At 37.4% G+C, this 17989-nt stretch overlaps 1 protein-coding gene across 2 annotated transcripts in view; it reads right to left on the bottom strand.

The window, feature by feature from the left end:
* Positions 1–730: 730 nt before the first annotated feature.
* Positions 731–17989, bottom strand: part of LOC129744419 (nuclear receptor-binding protein) — a 151689-nt gene continuing 134430 nt past the window's right edge. Inside the window, exons 8-12 of one of the 2 annotated variants that reach the window (XM_055736929.1) lie at positions 9567–9696; positions 9273–9459; positions 4935–5054; positions 4655–4868; positions 731–2821 (exon numbers count right to left, since the gene is read on the bottom strand). In XM_055736929.1, the coding sequence (XP_055592904.1) occupies positions 2415–2821; positions 4655–4868; positions 4935–5054; positions 9273–9459; positions 9567–9696 (1058 nt within the window). In that variant the 3' untranslated portion in view covers positions 731–2414. Of the gene's footprint in view, positions 2822–4606; positions 4869–4934; positions 5055–9272; positions 9460–9566; positions 9697–17989 lie in introns of both variants that reach the window. The other variant, XM_055736928.1, reaches the window with a different exon arrangement.

Consider the following 17989-nt stretch of genomic DNA (forward strand, 5'->3'; position numbering starts at 1 on the left):
ACGGTGAAGATACTTTGCTGTTTCTGATCCAGTATTAATTTAATTTGTTTTTATAGTCGTTCTAAAGATATCGAGAAGATCAAGGTGCAGGCTGTTAAATTGAATAATGTAGCGCAGATAGTGGGAATCAAATGATCAATTGACAAAAGAAAAGCCAAATATGGGACAGCTTTGCGGGTACAATTAAAACGCATGCGAAATATACTCGCAAGGCTGTCAATCAATATTTTCTCCTCTGAATCAGCAAATTCCAAAGGAAAAAAAACAATGGACGATATTTTACAACATTTATTTTAATATCTGTGAAGAAAGAAATAGAAAAGGTAAAGTTTAACTGAGAAATCCACGAAAGTTTATAAAAATCGAAATGAAGAATTATTCACCGTAAATTTATTTTATGAAATTATTTTATCGGCTATATATTGGTGAAATGTTATATTCTTCGAGAAAGAATATTTAAGAATTGAAAGTTTAAAGTGTGATGAAAAGTTTTTCAAATTGAAATTACCCTTCCGCTCATTTTCAACATCATTCTTCTTATTCTAATCCTCTATCCGTATATAATCTTTCGTTGTTTTTACATACGGGACAGTCTTGCCGACAGCGGCAGTATAGTAGCATGCCAATATTCTTAAGTAATTTTAAGGACTTGTGATATCCGGTAAAAAGGATTCCGATCGAATACCCCTACACTGTATACATGACCCCACCCCATTCAAACGTAGTACACACGTGGTGCCGATTTCGGATTATCTATCCCGATTCATTGCATACTTTATTATTAGTCTCGCTCTTGATCGCTTTCGCATTGCATTCATTCCCATATGTCCATCCTTTCCTGTATACACATTTATTTCCGGTTTTTTTTTCTTAAATTTCAGTCCGTAGCATCATTACCCATCGCGCGTCTTTACGCACAACAGATTCTAGCTTTGCCCTATTTCTTATTATATTCTCGATCACCTTTCAACGCTATCGTGTTTCTCGCTCGAAACAGCGACGGCCGGCGTGTGCAACGACAAATAACAACCAGTCTCTCCGTCCGGGAAGGTTTTCTCCCAAATCTGGACCGCTATATTGAGTCGGCCGCTGTTCTGTGCTTTGATTATTATTTCAACTGTAGCTGCTGCTGGTGACTAGCAAGCGCAAGTACTTTAACAGTTGGTTGTTTTCATGCCCTAATGTGATTTGAATAACCACGTTTTTATGATCATGCTCGCCGTTTGCTCTTAAATTTGATAGATACACGATTCTGTGCGCTTCTCCTACTTTCATATAATTTTTGATATTCTGGAGAGCAAATTCCATTGTTCTCGTTCTTGGTGAGTTTATTGGTTTTGTTTTGCATTTTGCGAAGACAATTTTAAGATTGTTGGTATCTATCCTTTCGATTTGTATTTGGTCAAACTTCTGACCAAGATGAAGTGCAATTTTCCGATGCATATTTCAATCGTAAGAGTTGTTTAACTCAATCACTTAGCCGTCGATGATTTCTTGTTTTTTTTTATGTAAAATGTGTTTTATGTTTCAATTCGCTTGTTGCTAGCTGATTTGTCAGATACGATAATTTGACTGTTTGCTATTTTTACGGTAAAATCTTGTTTTCTTCCCTAGTTTGTTGTTATTTCGTTAGTACAATTTTATGGCAATTCGCTGTTTATGCTTACAGTTCCATTAACACATAGATTCGCATTTTGATCCTGAATGTATGCTGACATAATCAACTATCTAATTAAAGCCAAAATTAAAACGACAAGGTTCAAATACAAAGATATCCGAGATACTGGTTAGTTTTTTTTTTCAAATATCATTTGACCTAATTCCTTCTTTTCAAAAATCATATTAAAAAAGATGAAGATTGAAAATTCTGTTGAGTTTAAACGAATGTTGTTTGTTCATCTATGTACATATCTTTTCCTATTTTCAAGAAAATAACAGCACATTAAACAATAAGGTGGTTGCATGGTAACTCAGCCGAAGGTATGTTAAAATTTGTAGATGAGAAAAAAAACCGCCTACATTTGAAACTTCAAACTAACCAGCTTTATCTAGTTTATTTGTGTGTATTTGGGAGCTCAATTTCATAAAGCAAACCAAAGAAATTCATGTTTTTCGTTATTCTGAGATGTTTTTCTAAATTGAAATTAAATTTCTTTAGATATTCATTAATATTTGCGTTCTAGGTGCATGTTGTTGTGCAAATTTATGTGTTTGGAGTCGTAGTACAGAGTGCATTACAACTCTTGAATGCAGAAAATGCAGAAGCAATTTGTCGACGGTTCAGCTGTTTATGTTTCATCGAATATCAATGAGTTGGGACTTTTTATTTCGCTTAAAAACACTGGTTTATATAGCTCTCTCCGTACCCCTACATCTCAAGCCTTTAGAATTATTCTTTGGAAGAAAGCTCACATTCACTCAGTTGCCTCGTACGATTCTGATTGATGATACCCGGTATCATGCTCGTTTTCTGTTGCCTCCCCATCCGGCAGAGTAGCATTTCGGGTAAAGCGGTTCCACGGCCTTTGAGCTGCCTGCCGGATGGTTGATGAGCTGCTGAAATCTCCAAGCGGCGTGTGTATCGGTTCTTCATCCAGTTCACCCTTACTGGCCGCTTCGAGGGCCTGCAGCTCCCGGTCTCCGTCGTCATCGCCCTCTTGCTCCTCTTGCTGTTCTTGGGCTTCTTCGGCATCGTCCAAATTGACGAACAATTCCGCATCTAGACTGTTAACGCTAACGCCAGATGTTTCCATGATGACTGGCATCGTTGTCAACAAAAGCGGGGAGTCCACATCCGCCACTCGCCATCCACGATCCAGACCTTTGGGTGATCGAGGGTAAGTTTTGGTAGAAACAGAATAAGAAAATATTTGTATGAGTATTTGATTTAAAAAGTTTTCTTAATATTTAGCTTATTAGGCAATTGCAATGCTAGAAATAGATAAAAAAAAATAAAGAAAATCATATTAGAAGATTACATAAAACATTGGTTAGTGACGCACCCCTACATTGACGAAAAATATGATTGCATTAGCCTCTTAAAAATTGTCGAAAGAGTTCACAATTGATTATTTTCGTCTTTAGAATTTACTGGAAACCAAACTTACTGTCCGTTTTGCATTTTGTAAATGCCCTTTCCAGTCTCTAGAATATATATGCTAGCTCTGTTGATGCCATGCGACTTATTTGTTATCAAATCCTTCTATTAATCAGTGATCGTTACCATCTCAAACGAGGAGATATAACGAAAGATTGCTTTTGTAATTTAAGATTGAACCACAGATATACCCAATGACCTAGATATTTCGAAGAATTCAGAATTGAACAGGTGCGCCACTGAGTTATGATATGAGCAAAAAAAAATGATAACACTAAAGCTAGTAACCAACGTAGGATGAGCCAAACACATGGTAAATCGACTTTTAGGGGAGAGGAAAAACAGCATGGTGGTTTGATTTTTTGATACCAGAATGCGAATTGTTGGGACAAGGTACAACCACGATGTGCCACAGTGAGGTTGGGTGTTCTTCCGACAGAACTCACTCGGTCAAACAACAAAATCAGAAGTGCTCTCAAAAAGTAACGAAAACAAAAAAAAATCTAAAAATTGCCATAAGTATATTTAAATATATTTGATTTTTCTGTTTTTTTTGCTTGCACGTTTGTTTTCCCTTTTTTATTATTATTATTTCAAAGATTATAGATACTGCTTTATTTTGTGGAATTTACTCCTACGATTGAGATTGGTATGGTGTTTCAGTGTTGTGTTATCTATGTTATAACACATGTATGTATACATTAAATTCACAAACGACAATGATGGTCTATGTGTTTGTGAGTGTGTGAGCTTAGTGGTGAATGGTCATTCCTGACGTTATTAAAATCTATCGCTAAACGGTTCGGTTTCTTTGAGCTTCAAGTAACTTAGAGTATAACATAATCCTATATGGATAGCCAACATCAGTTTTTTTGCAATAGTAGCGCAATTAGACGCTCTGACAATACGTGAATTGTTATATGATCAACATATACACAATCGATATATTTGTTCTAGTTACTAGATGTTTTTCCTCCATGTTACATTTAGCATAGCACATATGACTTGATCACTGGTTACTTTTTTTTCTCCCGGTTCGGTTCGATAACTGTCATACAGAACACTCATCGTAATAATAGCTACTTTTTTGTTCCTCCAAGAGAGTTATGTTAGGGAATCTGTGAGCGGTGCTGACTATTTTGGGGCCTATAAGCGTAAATATCTATACACACGGCTGAAAACTAAAAATATAAATTTACGCACAGGAACAAAATAACGGGAGCTTAGAATGCGTATGGTTTGATTCATAACTTCCAACACAGCAGACAACGGTTAGCTCGATACGAATGAATCAACAGGACTACAGAAAAGCTATGATCCCCCTGCATACAGTTTGGTGTGACTACCGAGAGCGCGTGGGACCAACACAATAAACGCACATTCAAAATGGGGGTACACGATTTAGGACTTTAGTGAATGCGTGTGTGAACGTTTGTGTGTTTGTGGTTGTTGGTGAGCAGTGAGTGAGTAAGACAAAAAAATCAAGGAAGAACTAGAAGGATTACTAACTGGCCGAATTTACAGCAGGAACATGATGGTGAAGAAGATGATTGCTACCGGAGGAAGTGTTGGTGGAAGTCGCCGGACCGATGATAGAGCCAACATCGGACGATCCGACCGAGGAAGCAGAACCACTTCCGCCATCGGTGGACCCGAGCCGTTCCGCGGCCTGAGCCGCTGCCGATTGGAGCTTGGCGGCCGCCCCCAGCAGCTGCTGTTGTTTGTTTCGTAACGTGTCCTCTATCATCGTTGCTAGTTTTTCACGATCCGTCTGAAATGAAGGTCACGTTCGGTTAGTCAATGAGCCAGTTTAAGTTACTATCTGGAAATAACTTACCTCATGAATAAACCCTAAATGTACTAGCTCATGCGAAAGCGCGACGGCAGAATCGTCCGGTGAAATGGGACATGTTAACTGTCGGTTCATCTTATCATCCATCCTTAATAGTATTGTCATCTGAAATGATAAATTTGAAATGATTGTAGCTACTATCGAAATTTACACAATTTTGTAAAAAAACATGTCTTGTGTCCAACGTTTCACTAAACAAATCATTAGCTTTCAATAGAATTTGTAATCACTAACAAAATACTGTGTCCTTCAAAAGAGACCCAAGTACCAAACGGTTCATTACTACGGATGTGCCACAGGGGAGCAAATTGGGCCCACTGAATTTGTTAGTATATACTAACAATCTTTCATAAATAGAGCTTTTTTCGGACACAGTGAAGCATAGAATATGGAAGGATGGAGCCCTTCTGCTTGTGTGTATTTCAAACGTATTCTGTACGGTGTAGACAAGATTTTTCCAACGGAACTTAACAGGTAGATTAAATTCGCAGTAGAACAAAAAGTGGTGGCTCCAGAGATAAATCATATCGCCTAAAGGGCGGACCCGAAATCATTACGACACATTCAATAGGGCATAACTTTTTTTACCATTGCATTGGGTAAAAATCAACCAAATTTTGCACACTTTTTCATTGATGTGTACTGTTTACATTTTGATAGCATGTTCGAAGTCGTATTTTTTTTATTCAACGAAAATGGAGGTAAACCAACGCGAGTCGAGGGAATAAATTCTTTCAAACACTTGGAATTTCCTGACCTGTCGAACCGGCAGTTGGAAAAAATGTTGAAAATTCACCATTCAACCGTCTCCAGAGTGTTGAAGCGGTTAACGTTGGACCACGACAAAGGAGCTGGAAGAAAACCGGGACCGGAGAACAAAAAGACGGAGAAAAAGGTTGAAGCGGATGATTACAGCAAATCCCAACGTCTCAAGCCGTGATTTGGCTAAAAAGATCGGAATTTCGCAGAGCTAAGTCCAGAATGCAAAGAAGAGAGCTGGACTACATACATCCAAGGTACAGCACATCCCAAACTACGATGAGCGGAAACAATCGACGGCTAAAACCCGGGCACGGAAGTTCTACGAGAAGATGTTGACAAAATATGGCTGCTGGGTGATGGAAGACGAAAGGTATATAAAAGCCGATTTTTAGCAAATACTGGGGTTGGAGTTTTTCACTGGTAAAAGCAAGTCCGATGTGGAAGACAATTTTAAAAAGAAAATGTCGAAGTACGCATCCAAATATCTCGTTTGGCAGGCCATCTGCTCTTGCGAACTGATGAGGGAGCCTTTCGTGACAAAGGGCACAGTAAATGGCCGAATCTACAAATCTGAGCGACTCCAGAAACGCCTTTTTTGGCTCCGCTATTTTGGCCGGATTTGGCATGCCACTATTCTAAAAGTGCCCTGAAAGGGTATGAGGTCAATTTTGTTCCAAAGGACATGGACATGGTCAAACTGTCCGGCGCTGCGCCCGGTGAAGCAATACTGGGCAATAATGAAGCGGGAACTACGGAAGAGCAGGAAAAAAGACGAGAAGGACATGTTAAGAAAATGGAAAAAAAAAAACTGAAAAACTGGTACCGGAGGACACTAGGCTGGGTTATTCGGCCGAAAGTCATGAGGCCGAAAGCCATTCGGCCGAAGGTCATTCAGCCAATGGACGTTAGGCCGAATGGGCTATCTGGCCGAACAGGCCACAAGGCCGAATGGGTTATTCGGCCGACGGTTATCTAGCCAAATGCTGTTAGGCCGAAAGGACGCAAGGCCGAAAGGATGTTGGGCCGAATGGTCACTAGGCCGAAAGGTCATAAGGCCGAATGGTTATTGGGCCGAATGGTCGCATGGCCGAATGGTCGTAAGGCCGGATGGTCGCAAGGCCGAATGGATGCTAGGCTGAAAGGTCGTAAGGCCGAATGGTTGTTGGGCCGAATGGTTGTTGGGCCGAATGGTCATAAGGCTGAATGCTAGGCCGAATGGTCATGAGGCCGAATGGTCGTTAGGCTGAATGGCTGTTAGGCCGAATGGTCATTAGGGGGAATGGTCACAAGGCCGAATGGTTATTTGACTGAATGGTCGTAAAGCCGAATGGACGATAGGCCGTGGTCGCAAAGCCGAATGATCGAATTCGGCCTTGCATCCATTAGGCCTGATGACCATTCGGCCTGATGACTATTCGGCCTAACGACCATTCGGCCTAACTACTGATCGACCTAAAATGCAAAAGCGATAATATTTCTTATAGGACAAGCATGAATTCGGCCCAACGACCATTCAGCCTATTTACCATTCGGCCTAGTGGCTATTCGGCCTAACGACCTTCTAGTATCCATTCGGCTTTACGACCATTCGGCCTATCGTCCATTCTGCCTTAAGACCATTTGGCTTAAAGATCTTTCGGCCTAGCATCCATTCGCCCTTACGAACATTTGGCTCGACGACCATTCGTCCTAATGACCATTCGGCCTAATGATCTTTCGGCCTAACATCCATTCGGCCTGATGTCCATTCAGCTTAATGACCATTCGGCCTAATGAGCATTAGCCCGAATGACCATTCGGCCAAGTGACCATTCGGCCTAATGACCATTCGGCCATGCGACCTATCGTTCATTCGGCTTGATGTCCATTCGGCTTAATGATCATTCGGCCAAATAACCTTCGGCCTAATGTCCCATTCGGCCTATTGTCCTATTCGGCCAAACATCCTGCGGCCTTTTAACCCATTCGGCCTAGCGACCTTCGGCCTAACATTTTTCGGCCTAGCGACCTTCGGCCTAACATTTTCCGGCCTATCGGCCTTCGGCTCCCGGAAGACACTGTAAAGACTGGGAGGGCATCAATCGAAAACGCTCCATCGATTAACTTTTCTTTTCATTTTTGAAGTAAATATAGGTATAAAAACTACCCTAAAATTTTGCTTTGATTCTAAACATTAAAAGAAAATTGGCATGACACATTCCAGAGTTGTCTTTGATAGTTCTAAGATTCTTAAAAGTTGTAAAAAATTTACAATAAGATACACAAAGGGTTTTTTTAAGCAGTTGATTTCGCTTAGTTTTTCTAACACGGCTTCTTTATACTCGATTTTCTGCCATGTACACAGTCCTTTTACAAGGCTCTCACGAGTCAACACATTTTTTGAGCGAAAATATATTTATTCCTATACGTTCATGGCGGATTTAATTTCGCGTAAAAAAGCTTAATGTAGTTACTCAATTTTGTATGGGAATTTGAAATCTTTTGTACTGCTTAAACTGCAAAACCAAACTTGGTTTCAAATGTTGAATTTCTGCATTTTTCAGACTTTTGAATGAAATATTTGAATATGTGTGCTGTCTTACAGCGTGTTGAAATTGGAAGTGTTCAATGGTTTTAGCCCAAAGGAAAATGACATTTAGGCCTCGTTTTCACAAAATTTCTTATTGATGCGTGCATAAATGAAATGTTGGACTCATTATAACAGTCGAAAAATCGAGCAGTTCGAGCTTTTGTCTCCCTTTTTCTCCCTAGCCTTAATTCACCTATGGTAGAAAGAGAAGCATATTGTTTGCCAGATATGACAGCGACAGCTCATTTGAAAGCTCCAGCAGAGCCTTCAACTGTTATACAGAAATCAAAAGTCTACATCTGGGGGCTTTTTCTATTAATGAGTGCAATAAATGCACTTAAATTATGATTTTAAAAATCATTGAATATAGGCTTTTAAAACTTCTATGAGTATAAAAACAAGTCCATTTAATTTTTAAAAAAATATTCTGATATTTTGAAACTCTAAATTATCTTGAAAAGTGTATATAACGCATAAAATTTTAAAGATGAACGCATCAATACGTATACATGAATAATGAGTTTTGTGAAAACGCGGCCTTAGACTTGATGTTACAAATTTCCACTAGCAAACGAAAAAATTAAAGTGTTCATTTCTGCATACCCCGTCTGGACGTTGTTGACGACATACCACTTTTTGGCCATTTTTACATTATGCCTTATCGTATGACTCTTGAAGAAAGGCACCAGAATTATTTCAGGCACATATCGTTATCCATGATAGGTATCCCTTTTTGAGATGCCTACGTGTTCCGTATCGGCAAATCAACAAGCGATCACTTTTATGACGGTCGCCATTGAAGTAGAAAAGCTACCGTACAAAATATTTGAACATTTTAGGCACCGGCTCACTCTCCACCGGTGTTAATTTCTTCAAAAGTTTTTCTTATTTTTATTGCCACCCCGTTTATTGGACTAAAAATTAATCGTTTTACCATGCCATAATCAACATTCAACTTGAAAAGTAATATCAATATTCTCCGGCATACTTACAAATAGTTCACAGTTTTCCTCTCGCGGCTTAACACTACATATCATATTCACAACTCTCCTAGTTTCGACGTCGATCGGCTCGGGCGTGGCGGATTTGACCGATTCTGCAGTCTCGGGCGATATTGCTCGTGGTCGGGAAGCGGGTGGTTTTTGTGCCGAAAAGGCAGTCAGTGGATAAATGCCGTATCTGTATAGGAGAGGAAGAAAAGAGAAAATGAACAGTTGGAAAATGTAAAACATCACCTCCCCCCCCACCCTAGGCCCAACCCCTTTTTTCGAGTCCCACATACTCACTTTACATCTTCTACAAACTTTTCCAGATTTTTCGCACCGGTCACGGCGCCCAGGTGGAACTCGACTTGCCGTACCTCGGCATACACGATGTCCGGTTTGTTCAGCTTCTGCAGCATCTCGTCGTAGTTTGCTGCCGGTTGCAAGATGATGGAAGTGTGATGATGGGGGCAGATAACGAGGTGTTGGTGTTGTGCATCGTTCGTTCGTTCGTTCATCATCGGTGATAAGGACATCGTCCCGGAATGTTGTGACGGTGGCGGCAATTCGAGACACGCGGTGTTTGTTTTGTGCATCGAAGAAGAGCAGGAATATATAGTAAAAACGATTAAAATAATCAGTCAACGATGCATCGAAATATGTGTAGGTATACAGGAAAAACATTTTCAGTTCTGTTTTGCTGTCGTAATTTCCTCATGATTGCATGGCTGGATTTAAACTGCTTAAGCAATACGGTGCTTCAAAGTAGAAATATGATGGAACGGGCTAATTCAAATGTCTGAAATTGCTAGACAATCAGTCAAATCTCTCATTGCATCTTTATGAAATATAAACTTTTCTTCATACAGCATAATAAAGAGGAAGATTTTGCTCAACCGAAGGAAGAATAATGAACATCTTTTATACGGCAGGTAAAAAATGGCAATTTTATTGACCATTGTTGAAGTTGAAGTCCCTTGAATCAGGAACCGGTAGCGAAAAATTATTGCTTCTTCCGGACAAGTAAGCCTTCTCGTTCAAGCATTGTAAGATGCTTACCAGCGAGTCAAAGGTCAATTTGCATACTGACTGGGAGGGAAGGCCACATTTGCAAATTGCGATGCGGGAATTTGTCCGACTTAATTGATTTGAGAGGATGTTAAAAATGGTTGACATAAAGAATTTATACTTGCAGTGTTATAGCTCGGAAGAGAAAGAAATGAAAGGACAAAACGGAACTATAAAAATGTGGATCTAATTTCTTAAATCTACATTCTTACATTAGCAAGTTCATATAGTATTTAGAGGAATGTTTGGTTTTAAATAAGAAATGTGAGTTGATTTCGAAAGCTGTATATTGAACAGCACAACTACTTTTTCAAACAATATTCCAAAATCAATCCGCATATAATACAGAAGCTGTATTCTATAACACGACGGCATTTGGATAAGTCGTTGAATTAGGATCCAAAATTCCCTTTCTACATATGTTGAAAAGTCATGATTCAATCTGAATAATAAGCATATATAGTTTCATACATATGCTAATTGTTAGAAAAAAAAATCAGACACATTTTTTCTTGCAAATCCCGAAAAGGGTGTCGACTGCATGGCCAACTATACTAAATTGTACCATTGAAAACTATTTCAGTACCACTTTGAAAATGAATGATCCGGATCTCTAGGTGAAATTTTAATATGCACACTGTGACAGAACACACACAATCAACGGTACAGCTAAAAGTGGTGGCTCCAGAGAATAATTTTATTGTGTGGTTGCTTAAACGCCGATAAAACAGAATTGGTCCTCTTTTTTAACACTTCGTTCAGATTTTTTTTCCAGTAGAACGGATTTAGATAGTGATGCTAATCTGAAACATAGCTGGAAATTTCTATCTGTACTTAGAATGTGATGAAAGGCACATTAATAAATATAGTATCAAATACGAGTTATTTCGTATTGCGCTTCCCGCCTGATAATTGCACACAGAACATTATAAAGCTATTATTTATAATCTATTTGCTATAAATAAAAAAAAACAAAAGGTTGGTGAGCGTGTATGGGGAAGGCCTTTAAACGCCAGAAAAGATTTGCTCCAAATTTGACAATTGGAACGAGAATAGTTGCAGGATAGTTTTTATTGCGATTTTAGACAATATTTTGAAATGGTTAGCAATTTTCGATTTTATTACAGAAAAAAAAAAATCAACGAAATTCTCTTTCCTTAGCTAGATGTCTTTTTAATCACCATTCCCAAGTAACACCGATAGTTTTATTAGACTCCTCAAACCCCTTCTAAATCCGAAAGTTTATCTAGTAGCCTGCTATAAAACTGTAAATGTTACTTGGGATTACCTAGTCATCACACACATACACGTAGTCATACTCAGCATTCAATCCTTATTGATCGATAAACCTGTAATACATTATTCGATAACTGTAGCTCAAAAAGGGAACCAAAAGCTCACATTCAGGATTTTAGTTATGTTTACGTGAAGTTTTCTTATAGTGTTTTCGTTTATTGGCAGTGGCAACCTAGTTACCCATGAGTTTTGCCCTAACTGCTGTTATTATGTTCGTTTATTGATTCAGAGCAGGCGGTTGCAACCCGTAAAAGTTGTCAGTGTTGGGGGTAAACATAAGAGTGAGTATAGCAACCATATATTTGCATCGTCCCGGGTAACGATTCTGTTTGTTTATTCTTTTAAAAAGCCTAAAAAGCCTTATACGCTTCTTCATCAAACGGATATAACTGATTACTTTTAATGTTTAATTGTAGTAGTACGGAATAGTCAATATTAAATGGGAAGAATGATTGTTACCAATATTTGAAGATTTGTATTAAGTAAAGATGTCAATACGAGGAATGTTATTCGAATTCATGCCAGATAATTCCGTTTTAGAACCTCTAAATAATCCCACTTTTTCAATTAACTTTTATTGTTTAATTAAGTCTTAATGGTACAGGAAGGCATGTTACAAAGATAAGATTAAAATGCGTTATTAAGGATTGTGATGGAATATTACTTTTTATTTTTAACTTCTTCATTTTGCCTTTAGGCTTTAAGGAGCCAAACTCGTTTTGTTTGTTTACAATTGTGTGCTTGAGATGAGAAACTTTTTTTTTTCAATCTATGTTTTACGTGACCATGATTTATAGATAATATAATGAATTTTCCCAGTTTCAAAATGCGCAAATAAATATGTTTTATCAGGTTTTGTGACCAAAATGAAATTATTTTTTTTTAGAGATGTACCGAATAGTGGTATTCGGCGAACGGCCGAATACCGAATATTGACCTTTTCAACTTTTCGGCCAAACCAATATTCGACCGAATATTCGGTCGAATATTCTATTGAGTTGTTGATGAAAAAACAAAGGTGTTTTTTTTCAATTTTCTTCTATTTCTTTCTATTCCCTCATGTTTTTGAGTCGATTATTTTCAACCAGGTGATATTATCAGATGATGTTTTAAAAGATCTTTTTCAAGTAGTAGTCTTTCAGATTTTAAAAACGTCACCAATAACTGAAAGGACATCAGATGACAAGGGCAATTATTACCAAAAATATTGTGTTCCTGTGAAATCTATGACAAAAACTGTCGAAACAGATGCCAAGCAATTTGGCTTTGCTTAACCTTCCAAAGCCGTTCGCTAAATATCCGTTTCGGGGAAATATGAGTTGTAATTTGATTTCGTTCTCCTGGCTGTAAATGTTAACCGATTTTGATGATATTATATTCATTGTGTAGGTAATTTATTCTTATTTTTCAACATTTCAAAATAAAGTCGATATGTATTACCAGGTTTTCAGAAACTGGTTCAGAAAGTTAAAAGTCCGAAAAATCCATTTTATTTTTAAAATACTCATAACTTCTGACAGCTTTTCTGTATTTATTTATTTCATTGATGTTTGAAATTGTCAAGAATCCATCTATCCGACAATGTATAGATATATTGGGGTCCAATGAAAGTTTTTACCGCTATGACAGATCTTCCGGTAGAAAAAAGTCTTACTTAAAAAAAACGACATCCAGTTTTGGCTTTGCTTAGCTGTATTTCATTTCTCAATGAACCGATTTTAAAAACTCAAATTTTAGTTTTTTGGCGTTAATTTGATCATTATTTTCATAGAACATACTTGGTCTGTCAAAACTACCAGTTCATCAGTATATTGGAATGATGATAAAGATGTTTGAAATGTGCGCTTCGGGTCATATTGACCCGAACGGCTTTGGAGGGTTAATTGATATAGAACTAGAACAAGATGGAAGTCGAATTAGAGCAAGTAATCTTCAAAATTGTTGTTAAAAAAAGATTATCTATAGACCTTAAGCACACCTTCACTCATTCAGGATGATTTTAGAAAAAATAAAAAAGGGCAAAGTTTATGTTCATTTTGATTTTTTTTTAAATCGTTATTGAACACAAAAACAAAAAAATATTGAAGAGAATTTTAGGCTTTTTTATTCAAGTAAGCAAATTATCTGAATAAACTCGAGAAAAACTCGGGAAGTTATAAGGAATATCTTGACATCTCGGCCAGATTTGACTTACCTCGAATTCTTATGGGCAAGCCTGAATATATAAAAAAATCTGAAAAAACATAATCAAAGTATAAAGCGATACTCGTCAGCATTCTCCTGTACGATCTTCAGTAAAAGATACACGGATACACCTGAGATATTTGGCTGAAACTAAAAATTTCTGATGATTATGCAGCTTTTACAACACAACTTTTGGATATTACATAATTTAGCAAAATCATTTAAAAAAAATTATAATTATAATTATAACTCTGTAATTGTTTAAATTTTAATAATATTCGGCCTATTCGGCCGAACACTAAGCTCAACTATTCGGTGAGCTGGATATTCGGCTTAACGGTTTTTGGGCGGTATTTGGCGCCAAATATTCGGCCGACCGAATATTGGGTACATCTCTATTTTTATTCAAGTTAAACGTAAAAGTGTGAGAGGATCTATTTTTTCGTTAAAACTTAAAACTCAAAGGTGATTCAGAATACGGTGATGGTAATACGGTAAGAAAATGATACATTTTTTTTTAATGCGCTGAGTTTAAAATGCCTTAATCTAATAACCTAATTTCTGGTAAATTTATCTGAAATCTAAGTTCGCATTTTCAATCCTATCTTAAAGCTGCATGTTTTATTCGATTTTTCAAATTGAAATCCTACTACTTTAAGTGAACAATTTGTACAAGAATCACACAAAAACGTATCTTGTTCACATTCTGCCTTCTGTGCGTTTATCAGTTAATCAAAAAAAATGGTGGCAAGATCTATTTTTTCAGATATTCTCAAAGAAAGTGCACAACGGGACAAAATCTAAGAAATAGTTAATGGTCAAGGAATTTTTCTATGACGATTCTTGGTCGACAAATATATACGCTGAGTCGCAAAATCTATATTTTATGAAATTCCCGTTTTTCCGGGCTTTTTACTGATCAATATAATATCCCAACAATTTCCCGTTTTTCCTGAATGGTTTACAATCCTACATAAAATACACGACTAAAGTTTCTGAGAAAATGTATCGTCATGATAAAATGAATGAATTTTAGGATTTGATAGGTTTATATAAAGCATGGATCATCCAAAATCTGGACGCACTGTTTATTATACCATAGCGCTCCTAGTTGTCGGATCTGGAATGTTTTGACAGTACTTTGTTCGGAAATGTTTCTTCTAACAGTGCAGTAAATTTCATTGAGATTCGTTCTGTTCCAAAAAAGTTACACGTAATGGAAACCGCGAGACGAAAATTAATTTTGGACACCCACGTCAAAAACCCGAAGTGGTCTGGTTCAAAAATCGTGAAATCTGATTTTGGGCGGCTTCCTGGCCAAAAATTTTACAAAGCCACTGGTCCGGGTGATGTCCCCGCAAAGTTCAAATACGTTTTTGACAATAAGTTGGCAAGAAAATGTTTGATCTGGCAAGGTATTTGCAGCTGCGGATGAAAAACCCCGGTTTTTTGTGTAAAACAAGACCATGGACTCCGAAATGTACAAGGAGGAGTGCCTGAAAAACGTTTTTTTCCGTAAATTAGATCTCATAAAGGACCAGTAAAGTTTTCGCCAGATTTGGCAAGCTGCCACTACAGCAAAGAGGTACTACAGTGGTATCGGGCCAACGGGTTGATTTTGTCGAATAGGACATCAACCCACCCAACTGACCCCAATTCCGCCCTATCGAAAAATTTTGGGCAATTGTCAAGCAGAAGATGAAGAAGAATGGTAGGACGACTCGAATGCAACAGAAATGAAGAGATTGTGGAACAAAATGGCCGCAAAGGTCATTGAATAGAGTGTTCAAACTATGATGACGACTCGACTCGACGAAAAGTTCGAAATTTCATCAAAAAAAAAACATCGGAATATTTTTTTTATTATTTTTCCTTTAAAGTGCAATAAAAACCCTATATTTTGAGTACAAAACATTTTTATTTCGTTATCATAGCTCCGAGACAGAACCTTTTAATGCGTCCAGATTTTGCGTGGTCCATACTTTATGGGAAAAAACATAATTTACCCGGTTTTGATTTGAGATTCCAGTTTTTTTTGGTATTCGGGTACGATAAATGATTCTATTATTTGAGACTCCTCCTCCTCCAGTGGGAGAAAGGAAGGGGGAGGGGGACTTCCCTAAAATTTTTTTCATAGCTCAAAAACTAATCAAGCGAATGAAACCAAATTTGGCATGAGAAGGTATTAGGGTACGAGAAATGCTTTAATGAATATTTTGCACTCCTCTACCCTCGTTCCAGAGAGAAGATAAGAAAAGAAGAGGGAGGTCCCTTACAATTTTGTGCTCCTCAGTTTTAGAGCAAATATGACCAAATTTCGCATGGGAGGGTATTTGGGTACGAGAAATGTGTGTATAGTTATTTGAGACCCCCCCCCCTTCTTCCAATCGGAAAAAAGAAGAGAAGAAGGCCTTCATACATTTTTTGTATTGAAGTAGAACAAATCGGGCAAATGGAACCCAATTTAGTGTATTTGGGTACGATAAATATTTCTATGAATCTTTAGGCAGTGTTCCGAAAATCACTCAATTCTCATGAGAGACATGAGAGCTTCCGTAAATAAGTTCTTATTTGTTTCGATTAAAGTCGTTTACCATCCTAATGGTATTCGCTGTTGAGACCCCCCGTCTCGACGAACAACTGCTGAACAATTCTATTAACCCATCTGGCAACAGTACTTGAAACTCGATGTACAAGTTTGAAGAATAAATTCAGTTTTCCTTTGTTCACTACTCGGTACTAGACGCGTTTAACTTTATCTCGTTGTCCCGACGTTTTTCCACTAGCGTTTGAGCTATTCTACCTCGAACATTCGCGACTCTATATCAACGTTGCAGTTGGCGGACAATTATTGAAAAACTGTGTTCGATACTGTTGGACTCGAACTCGCGGACATCAGCTCAGAAGGCAACTGACTTGCCAACTGAGCTATATCACAAGCCTTTTCTGTTAAAAATATGTAATCATGTTTGTATTGCATTTCGAAAATCCAGCTGCAGCTTTAATTCTCAAGTGGTTGCTTGTGAATTATGTTGACATTTGATTTAAAATGATGCTACAAAAAATAAATCAATATTCAAATAACTTTTTTAAATTCGATTTTTTTTAAGGTTCAGCAAAGCACACCGAGACAGCTAGTATTCTATAAAATGAAACATGATATTTATATAAATACAAAAAATACCACATTTGGAAGTCAAAAGAGCATCACAAAAAAAGTTGAAAACACATCTTTAATTTTCACATCTATTGTTCAACATTTTGCCTAGTACTCTCGTGAAAAGATTGCCCAGCAAAGTAAAATAATGAGAATTATTTCCAAAAAAAACAAACAATTATCAGGCGTCTACAAAACATCTAAACATGAAGTCATGACGAGTGAAAATGCCAGAAACTTTCGAAAACACCTGGAAAAACCTTCGGCTGATCCCGGTTAGAACAAAGGTTTGAAAAGTTTAACTTACTTGGCTTGAGTGAAAAAGCAAAACATTTCAAAAATGTAATTGACATACAGATCAGGATTTAGATTTTGAACTTGATCTTGATCATGATCCAGATTCAGATATTATTCCTGAAACCGACACTGATTCTTTGGATTCATATCTAAAAATTTCGGATTCATATCTAGATCCAGAACCAGATCCTGATCTTGATGCTAATGCTGTTCCTGATCCTGAGAGAGATCGTAATCCTGATTTGAATCTAAACCAGTACAAATCATAATCCTGAAGATAATTCATATCTTGATCATAATTCAGATCAAGATCCTAATCCTGATCCCAGTATTTCGAGATCCAGATCTCTACATGATTCAAATCCTGACCCTGATCTTGAAGCAAATCCTGATCTTGGGCTTAAGATAGAACCGCTTCAGCTCGTCAATGATGTTTTTAGGGGTTGGTGTTTAGACAGTAGAGAGGCCCAAAATTGCAAAATGCCTGAGAATCTGGAGGTTCAACCTTCAAATGATAGATTTGGGTGTGGAAAAAAACTTCTGTATGTGGCCAATTAAAAAAATCATGTTTAGAGGTTCTTTCAACTTTTCAAAGATTTGATTTTTTTTAAAAATATCAGTCCTAAAATTTTAACAATGCTTATATATTTTATATTTAATAAAAATATTAAAGGCTTTACCTAAAATGAACCAAATTCCTTTAAAAACCAGCTGTTTTCTAAAA

Source organism: Uranotaenia lowii, chromosome 2 (genome assembly GCF_029784155.1).
Source record: "Uranotaenia lowii strain MFRU-FL chromosome 2, ASM2978415v1, whole genome shotgun sequence".
Lineage (NCBI taxonomy): Eukaryota > Metazoa > Arthropoda > Insecta > Diptera > Culicidae > Uranotaenia > Uranotaenia lowii.